At 33.1% G+C, this 10,229-nt stretch overlaps 1 protein-coding gene across 1 annotated transcript; it reads left to right on the plus strand.

Moving 5' to 3' along the window:
* Positions 1-1,480: 1,480 nt before the first annotated feature.
* On the plus strand, positions 1,481-4,047 carry LOC114320905 (MYB-like transcription factor ODO1). The gene is made up of 2 exons (XM_028267994.2): positions 1,481-1,849; positions 2,851-4,047. Exons 1-2 carry the CDS (start codon positions 1,587-1,589, stop codon positions 3,389-3,391), a joined length of 804 nt encoding a protein of 267 aa, XP_028123795.1. The 5' UTR covers positions 1,481-1,586; the 3' UTR covers positions 3,392-4,047.
* Positions 4,048-10,229: the final 6,182 nt, after the last annotated feature.

Below are 10,229 nucleotides of genomic sequence, written 5' to 3' on the forward strand. Positions count from 1 at the left end.
GCAAGAAAAGTATGATAAAATTATATGTAATTACACTTATTAAATCAATCTAATTTCTTATTTTTATATAATAAATAATTTACACACAAAACTTAAAAATTAACGAATAAGATCATCAAACCGCAACCCAACCCCCCTTCAACATATTTTAATGATGATCATCATCAATCATTTACCCATGGAATTTCATCGAAATGGTTCTTCCCATTTCTTTATTTCAGAAAAAAAATAAAATAAAAATGTAGCATCAAGTACAAGTTTTTCTTTTTGAAATTTTCTGGGTAACCAATCGTATAGCAAACAAAATCATCGTTCATCAGACTATCCATCCCACAAATTTGAAATGCATAACCAGCTGGAGTACTCACAATAATGATGATGGTGATGAATATTGTTTTATAATGGAGAGAGAGATGTAGTGTGGGTTTTCCTCAGATCGAACGGTTGAGGTGGTTAGATCAAAACAAAGACCCATGATGATCAAGAACCACAGAAGATCATATACAAGTAGTAGTGTAATAAGGACACGTAAACGTGGTGATGACGAAATAGGTGATGGAATGGTGGAGTAAGAGTGCAATCAGGGGGAGAGTGGGATTGTGTAGGAAAATGGGAAGAAAATTTTTGGGATGCTTAGATGTAGCTTTGTCGTTGGGTCACCCAAACAAATTCACTTTCACCACCTTGTGGAGTTGATAACACCATAACAGGAGATTGTAGTTCATCTGTACCTGTCACTAACCAATGGGTGGGCCATGGAATCACACTCTCCACTCTCTCTCTCCACATTTTTAATCCAAAAAATATGAAATTTGTGTTGTTTTGCTTCTCAATATTTAAATTATATCAATTTAGTTTCTAACAAAATGTGATAAAAATGTTTAAATTTGATTCCAACCAACAAAAATTGTTAAAATAAGAGGTAAATGTGTAATTTTCAGAGATTAAGATGATATAGATCGCATATATATATATATATATATATTTGAAAAATGATATACAAGTTCACAATTTAAACTCATTTCAAGATTTAGCGATATGCAAAAGAAATAATTGGCTAATAATTAAAAACAACATGAGAGAGAGAGTTACTTTAAATATTTTAATAGATGACCACATCGCTCAATTTGAAAAGTTAGACTTTTTTAATTACTTAATTTTTTAAGTGAGTTTCTACCATATCACATATTTTAGAACTAAAAGTGTAATTTTTTAAAAATAAATTTCCATATTTACTTTAAACTTTAACCACATCTACTAACTGAGTTAAATTAGACAATCAAATTAAAATATTTTTAAATATTAAAAATAAAATTAATACAATTTAAATATTAAAGGTGAAAATGACACAAATAATATTTTGGACACTGAAAATGTAATTAAGCCCTTTATATATTGCAGGCGGAGAAAGGTGGGAGCATTGCGAAAAGGTTGGTTGGTGGGTATATAAAGGTGGGTGTGGGGCTTTTATCTTTAGAAATTATAGCATTGGAGGACACAGAGAGAGAGAGAGAGAGAGAGAGAGAGAGAGAGAGAGAGAGAGAGAGAGAGAGAGAGTTGTGTTGGTAGTGGTGGTGGTGCTAGTGATGGGAAGACAACCTTGCTGTGATAAGCTAGGGGTGAAGAAGGGGCCGTGGACGGCCGAGGAGGACAAGAAGCTGATCAACTTCATTCTGACTAATGGCCAATGTTGTTGGCGTGCTGTGCCCAAACTTGCCGGACTTCGTCGCTGTGGGAAGAGCTGTAGACTCCGGTGGACCAACTATCTTCGCCCCGACTTGAAGAGAGGTCTTCTCAATGAAGCTGAGGAGCAATTAGTCATTGATCTCCATGCTCGTCTTGGCAATAGGTTCTATCTTTTTCTCTCTCCTGAATTATTTCTTGAGCAGCACGGTTATAATCATCGAAATATTTGATCTCTGAAATTACTGACTCTTTGTTAAAATTTATAAAAGTGTCCGTGATTTCAGTGATTAAATTTTTCAGTGATTAAATTTTTTAAGATCATCCTACATTCCGTTGTTTGTTAGTGCATCTCATGCGTTAACAATTCGATTATGGTTTTGCATAGCAAAATAATTATTTCACGTTGTGTTTAGATTTTAAAATTTTAAAAGAAAAAAAATAATTCATTAAAAAATTTAATATTTAAACACAACTTAAAATGTATCGTATATGGTGTGATATTTCTACTTAACATGTTTTATGCCGAAGTCATTGAAACATGAAATATGCTAGTCTCTCTTCATTTTCTTATTTTTAAACCAAAATATTTGTCAATATTTATATAAATTTTGTGTCTATCTTGATAAATTTTTTGTTACAATATATAATTATATGTTTTGACAACACAATTAACTAATGCAAGGTCAAACATCTTGTCAGTTCATTAATGACGGGTTTGGTTGCTAAGGCATTGGATTCTATCTCCTGTTTCTAATGCATTTTCATACTCATAATTTTATCTTGAAATTTTTATGTTTTAAAATTCACATCGTATCATATTATTGAAAATACATTAAGTCCAGCGGCCGGTAGCTTAAATGAAAGCTAATAAAGTAACATTTTTTAAACTAGCTTCAAGTTTAGCTTAATGCCACTCATCATTGTTTATTGATTCAAACCGAATAGTATAGAGGCTTGTTGGAATGGCGCTCTCAACAAATGTATTCTTTAAATAATTCAGTCAAGCAAATTCTTAGCTTAAGATTCAAGGGTTGAATTTATCTTTGCAATCAACCATAATATTATAATATACTAAGTGCATCATTAGCAATAAATAAATAAATAAATTTCTTGTGCTAATGGGTTGGCTATATAATTCTAATATATTCTTTGTTATTTTATCAGGTGGTCCAAAATTGCAGCAAGATTGCCTGGAAGGACTGATAATGAAATCAAGAATCACTGGAACACCCACATCAAGAAAAAGCTTCTCAAGATGGGAATTGATCCTGTCACCCATGAACCCCTCAACGAAGAATCGAAGCCAACCGAAGCATCATCAACATCATCATCATCGCGCGCGGATCATTCGCCAGAATCTAAAAACAATCATTTGCAATCACAGAAAACTGACAATGGAATCCCCAACTCGGAGGAGAACTCATCGTGCTCGCCTCTGACTGAGAACTGTTCAGGCGATGACCCGTTGATGAGTAGTTTCTTGTGGGGGAATGAAAGTATTCCTCTAGTTGATGGATCATGGGAGTTTCCAAGTGATGGACTAAGCTTCAACGACAATAATATTGGGCTGCCATCTTGGGATGAAGATTGTGCGTGGCTATTGGACTGCCAGGACTTTGGTATTCATGATTTTGGTATTGATTGCTTCAGTGATGTTGAAGTCATCAAAACGTTAAACACGTTAGAGATGGGCAATAAGCAATGATTAATGGGAAAGAGGCCTCCCTCGTCCATTAATTGGACTCGAGCGCCCAATTAAGGAGATTGTAGGTTTACTTCACTCTGCACTTATTTCTGAACCCTTCATTTAACTTGATCAGATATCGATATCTATTTAATCAGATATCAGTACTCTGAAATGGGTTCGAGATAGGTCCACCCACAGTCTCCTCAATTGGACACTAGAGCCTAATGAATGGACTAGAGGAGGAAGCCTTATCCTAATTAATATATGAAACCATGGTGGAATGAGAGGAAACAAAAGTATTTAAGCTTTTACTAGTGCGCATGCTACAAAGTATCATGTCTGGCCCAATTTTAGATTCTCAATTTCTTAGTTCTGTTTGATTTTGTCAACAAATGTTACAGAATATCCTTGGTGGGTCGAAATGAAACCTTGTTTGTTATAGAGAGGTTTCTCACCAACCAAATCAAAAGTATATGAAGCCACCAAACTCATCAAATCAATTAAAGGTCATATAGAACTTGGTCTCCTTAGAAAATGTTGTTGTACTCAGTATATGTAAAAGGTAGAGAGGCACATTTGGACCTACGAAAATGTTAGATGGGCCTTGTGAATGTGAAATCTTTTGTATATAAATGTATTTATGTCAAAATCAATAAGAAGAACATATTTGTTTTGTTGTGGTTTTGCAAGTGTGTTAAGTATTATATAGATATTGCAAGGCAACTGTAGGACTCTTTCTTTTGTATAGTTAAATCAAACAGCAATGTTAGGTATCATGAAAATTTTGTCATGAAAATAATCATGAAAGCTTTGTGACCATTGAATTACACTTAGAATAAAGCACCACACACTAATCAAGGTAATTCAAGGATCATAAATTTTTCATGATCATTTTCATGACAAAATTTTCATGATCCTTAACTTTTCCCTAAATCAAAAGTAAGGATGAAGCAAGTAAATGATACGTGGAAACATGACTCATCCAGTTTATGAGGACAAAAGAGAGAAACTAACTACCTAAAAGCCTTTGACAAAAAATTTAGGCAGCTGATGAATGGTTCATAAAGTGAAAAACCATTCTAATAGTAAGAACAAGATAGATAAACTCTTTGGTAATTAGTCTAAGTAGACCACTCTAGTTTGAGAATTAAGTTGGGCCTACTTCAGAGTAGCCAATTGGGTTATAGTACCAGGCTTCTATTTTCTCTATCTTAGAGTGGGTGAATGATTCTGTCCGTTGGGGAGCTTGGCCCGATTTGGGATGTGCGCTAGTTATTTTGACCCTATTTAATTACTAACTTATTTAAAATGATAAATTACAAATATACCTCCTAATATTTGTTTAAAGTACAGATTGCCTCCTGTGATTTGAAAAATTACAAATATCCCATTGTTAATTTTTTTTTTCTTTAATAGAATTAATTAAAAAAAATAAAATTTATAATTGCTCTCCAATATAATAATGAAATTATCTAAATTATTAATTGAAACATATTTCTAATATCGTTAAAAACTGTTAATTGACTTGATGATTTATTAATAAAAGAGACTATTTGTTATGAAATTAGAAACCTTTGGGGTGAAATGTAATTTTCAAAATTACAGAGAGCGATTTATATTTTAATTAAATATCAGGGGAAGTATTTATAATTTACCCTATTTAGGATAAAGAGCTTCTAAAATAACTCAAAATAAAAAAATACAACAATTTCATAGCAAGACACTTTATCAATAGGAAACAATTGAAGATAGAAATTCGTAGACAAAATTACAACTAAAACAAAAGTTTTTAAAAATAGTAAAACTGTCGTAAATGAAACCTAAATGAAGGAATTTGCTCGAAATCTACCACGGTCGCCACATAGATGTGAGTTTTAATAAAATTTTTGAGCTGTTTTCAATAGAATACGATTTTTTTGAAGTTAATTCACAAATATTAGACCGAATTTTTATTTACCATTCTGTTAATCTTCAATTCAAGTGTTTCAAATTTTTGAAGTTACTCCATCTACATCACATTGTCACAATGTCGACTGCAAATGATCCACACCCAAAAGTTCTGACAAATATTCAAATCAATGAAGCACGACAATGCCGTTTTGCATCACAATTATATCTAAACATTGTTGGCAACAAATTAAACTATGTTAAACCTCTTGGAAGCCAGATGAGAGAGACAGTCTATATAAAAGGGCAGAACATGAATTGCAAAAGTTGCTATCCTGTCTCTTTAATATAACATAAGCATCTATTTTTCCCCTTGCATGAGCAGCACGACTTCCTTCCTCTTTCCAATCCAGCCGGCAAGATGGTTGACATAAACAAATCTTTTATCTTATTTTCTTACCGCTAAATACGATGGGCATTTATGTATAACACCACTCTTTAGATTTTGACCAATAAAATAAAACTTTATTAATGAAAATTAATGTAGGGATAAAACATTGAGAAAATACATTAATAAAGTAGAGGCAAATGCTTCAAACATAACTTTCCAATCCCAACTAGATTGATACCGAAAAGAAAGTCAAATAATGTGCAAGCACAAGACCTCAGATTGGCGAGAAACCAATCAAAACAACAACAAGAACAAGAAAACAAAAGAACCAAAACCAGCAGAAAACCAAAACAAATATCCACCCAAATCGTGAACCAAATTCCGATCAGGGAGAACAAATCCCAAATTTGAACATCCAATCAAAAAAATCGGTTCTTGGAGCAACACATACTCAAGAAATGTATTTTCTTAAACATCAAGGATTATCGATAATTGTCACTATTATATATTATACCATACTTTAAGTACAAAAGTTTTCTGGCTTGAATTATCATTCAAGTATGGCATTATGGGGTGACAAAAGAAGTCACTGTGAAGTGCTTAAGAGTAAAAAACATTCCGAGAATTATGACATTATATTGTGTCCACTTGTTTGTAACACATGACGATGAGAAGATGCTACTCTTAGCTCATTAATTTTAATTTAATTAAGCATAAATACAATATAAGAATAAGGAGACACTCCATGTTTGTCTGTAATGACTAGTCACTTTATCATCATTATATGAGGATCTTCTCAATAAAAAACAAATGTATTCCAGCAGGGTTTTGTCAGAAAATTGCACTTTAACTAATAGTTCCATTAATAATGTCGTCTCTTATCCTGATATGCCATTAAACAATACTTCTCAGTGGTGCTAGTTAATCACACTTAAAATTGTTGTACATTTTTTTTCTTATAAAATTTCAATAAATGAAGCATGTACAAATCATCTAAGACTATAAGGGTTCGTTTGGAAATTGGTTATTTTAGTAATTTTTTTACTTTTTACGAAAATATAACAAAAAAATAAAGAGAATAGATTGACTTTTTCTATTGACTTTTGATTTTTTTGACTAATTTAGTTTGTCCTCAAACATAGCCTAAGCCTAAATCGTTTGAAAACCTAATCGTACCTAATTGTTTAAAAAAGATTATTTCAGAGATTTTTTTTTAAAAAAATAGTTTTTTATTTTCTTGAATGGACTTTTATTAAGGATTGTTTGGTTTTGAAAAATATAAAAAAATAAAACAATTTGACTTTTATTAATATATAGATTTGAAAATGTCAAACATATTTGACATGTTAAATGTCAAACGGAAGCTTGTAAATAAACATATTTTTCTTTATGCCCCCCACAAGTATAGCAAATTTTTTTATCTTAAAAAAAAATTACATATACGCATGAATGGAGAAAGAAATTTAACTAACATGCCTTTTTTTAATATTATAATTTGTAAGAGAAAAATAGAGAAATGAAAAACTACATAACACAGCGTTAAGATTCGAATTTAAACTTTGCCTTTTTTAACCCAAGGGATTGTGGCATTGTGGTAAGGCCTTGGGGTTTAAGCCCCAAGGTCATAAGTTCAATTCCCTCCTTGGGCCAATCTCTTGGGCGAAGCACTGTTGGTTAAGAGGTTGGATCTTAAGGATGCCTAATCAGCTACTTGGTGTGGGTTTAATACTCCCCCGCTGTGCGAGTCCTGCTTAATCGAAACTTGTCTTGGGAGGTCGGGACAAGCTTCTAGGTTATAGTCTCTTACTTGGAATGGACAACAGGACATCCTAGTGATCTCCTCATGGAGCGCTGCCTTGGACCTGCGGGAGGGTGGGAGGATTTTCCTGTAACAAAACAAAACAAAACAAAACAAAAAAAGAAAAAAAGAAGAAGATTCGAATCTAGGTATGACGTCTAATAAAAATGCATCTTGTTCACTAGATTAACATTGAAAAATACATAATTGAATATTTTACATTCCTAGGGACTTCCAAAAGCCTAGGGTATAGGGTTGTTTGGAATGTGCCATATAAGTTTATTTTTTGACTTTTAGTTAAAAAAATAGAAAAAAAAAAGATATATGTTTAAGATAACTTTTTAACTTTTTAAGAAAAAATGTGTAATAAAATATTGTAATGAAATCAAAATGACCATTCTACCCTTGTTGACTTTTTAACTTTTAACTTTTTGACTTTTGGGTAATTGAATTCAAAGGGCCAAAATAATAATTTTGTCCTCTAGGCTTCCCTCACAAGCTTCCCCAAATAGTATGAACTTTTTGACTTTTTTAATAATTTTTTGATTTTTTGACATTCGTAGGTTATCCAAACTAAGCCTAATGCTTAGTTAAGGGAAGTGTGAAAAAAAACAGGGGAGTGTGATAAAGGAGGAGACCCTACAACAAGATTCTCCATTTGCTGATGATGGTGGCCTCATTTTGGCCCCTTAAAAGATAGATTGATTGCTAAGTGGAAGGTTGAATATCAATTGGGTACTTGTGGGTTTATTTGAATTCAATTGGGGGGCCATTACCAAACAAAACCTTATTGTTTCATAAAAACCATGACATCTCTCGTCTGTTGATGCTTCACTTTCCCATCATTACCATCACAACCTATATATATTTATGTCATATTGTAAATCAAAGAAAAGTTGCATAATTTTTATTTATTTAATTTTTTGTAGTTCTTTTCCTATGTGTGCATACCATTAGAGATTAAGCTGTTTGGGCTCCATTGTGAGCGAGTATATGTCATATGATGTATGTAGGATAAATAATAACGCTTGCTTTTGTGCTTTAGAGGAGAGGGCAGGCTCTACCCACATCTACCAAACAACATCATTAGGGGAAAGGGATGCTGAGAGTGCAACCACAAAGTGTGACCACTATTACAAGATATTAAAAAAAAAGAGAGTGGAGAAATCTCATGGGTGCTACCTGATTTTTCTAATGAAGTCTTTGGATAGTAGTACCCAAAAAAAAAAAAACGAAAAAAAAGAAAGTTCACTCTTTCTTTTATTTTGGGTCTTATTTTTGTTTATTTGTGAGATGGAAGACTTTCAAGTATAGATTAGCACCGCATGAGATAGATGTTAAAAAAAAAAAAAATGAGTAGCAAGATAAGGGAGCGAATGGGTGGTATAGTTAAGAGATTGTTTGACAATATATTACCAACAATGATACAGACCACTAATTTTAGACTTCTAAAAAAATCACTAATGACATGACACTCAATAAAAAAAGAAAAAAAATACAACACCAAGACCAAAATATCAAATCATTCATGGTGGGGCCTACTGCCACATCATTAGTGGGAGCTCCCACTCATTTTCCATATATTAAATAAGTGCATTTATTTGATTATTTATTATAAGTTGTCACATCATATCTTACTTTTTTTCGTATATTTTTTTTTATAAAAATTCAAAAAATTGCTTAAATAAATAAATCCCAATAAAATCATAATAAAAATATATAAAAGATGATGGGTGTATAGAGAGAAAAGATGGACCCATCAAACTTCTCCTTTACTCAAAATATGAGTTATTATTATTATTTTTGAGTGTCTGAGTCTCATAAAAATATATTTATAAATGATATTAGGCCATTCAATAAATGTTCAAATTAAATATAAAAATTAAAATTAATTTAAAAAAAAATTAAAATGCCGGGTTACAACCTTAATCCAAAAATAAATGGACTAAAAATTGTACCCATCCCAACACCATGACCTGAAACTATTGAGTTGGGTTGGGCTAATTAGGCGGGTCACTGGGCAGTGGTCATTCCTCAAACCCGATCGATCTGGAAGCTTCAACGCCGGGCAACGAAGGAACACACCAGTTCATGTATGCCTTCTCTCTCTCATCCTCAGTCACGGGTACACACAAATTTCTTCTCTTTAATCTGTTTCTATTTTTACGATGATAAACCCCAACCCTACACTTATTAATCAGATTTTGCCAGATTAGTTCGTGATTGGCTTGGATGAATGTGGATTTTGAAATGCATAGATTTGACATTAATTATTTAAAGTGAATAACACTCAAATTTAGATTTTATATGGATTGTTTAGGATGTGGATTGGCTTTTTAACCTTTTAATTATTGTACGGGGAGCAAATATTCAGGCAAGCCCGTATTCCTTTCTTCCAAGCTCCGTTTCTGTCCGATCACCTGCGTGCACAACAGCAGTGAGTTACCCGACGGTGTGTGGCCGGAAAACCCCTCCGACAATCAAGTTAGCACACACCTGAGGATAGAGAGAGTCAGGAGAGAGTTGAGTGTAAGTGTTTTTCTTACCAAATGTTCATCTGCCCCAGCATGGGGGGCGCAAACTTGCTTATATACCTTCTGCGCTCCAAATTTACTCACATTCGTCTCTTGACACGTGGTGCTGCTATCCCATCTGTCAGCACAAATCTTGCTGAACATCACCTAACCCAACTGCCAGCCCACTGTATTGGGAGCTCGGCAGCCGGGTTGTAGCATCTCGGCTGTCAATGGCCATGCTGCGATTCATACCCAGGTGCCCCC

The sequence above is a fragment of the Camellia sinensis genome, chromosome 13, assembly GCF_055761805.1.
Source record: "Camellia sinensis isolate YWXY chromosome 13, ASM5576180v1, whole genome shotgun sequence".
NCBI classification, from domain to species: domain Eukaryota; kingdom Viridiplantae; phylum Streptophyta; class Magnoliopsida; order Ericales; family Theaceae; genus Camellia; species Camellia sinensis.

What these genes read in the sequence shown, in the direction of transcription:
- LOC114320905 (XM_028267994.2), top strand. Translation starts at nt 1,587, where the DNA reads ATGGGAAGACAACCTTGCTGTGATAAGCTAGGGGTGAAGAAGGGGCCG. An exon ending in CATGCTCGTCTTGGCAATAG is followed by an intron (nt 1,850 to 2,850) that starts GTTCTATCTTTT and finishes TTATTTTATCAG; the next exon opens with GTGGTCCAAAATTGCAGCAA.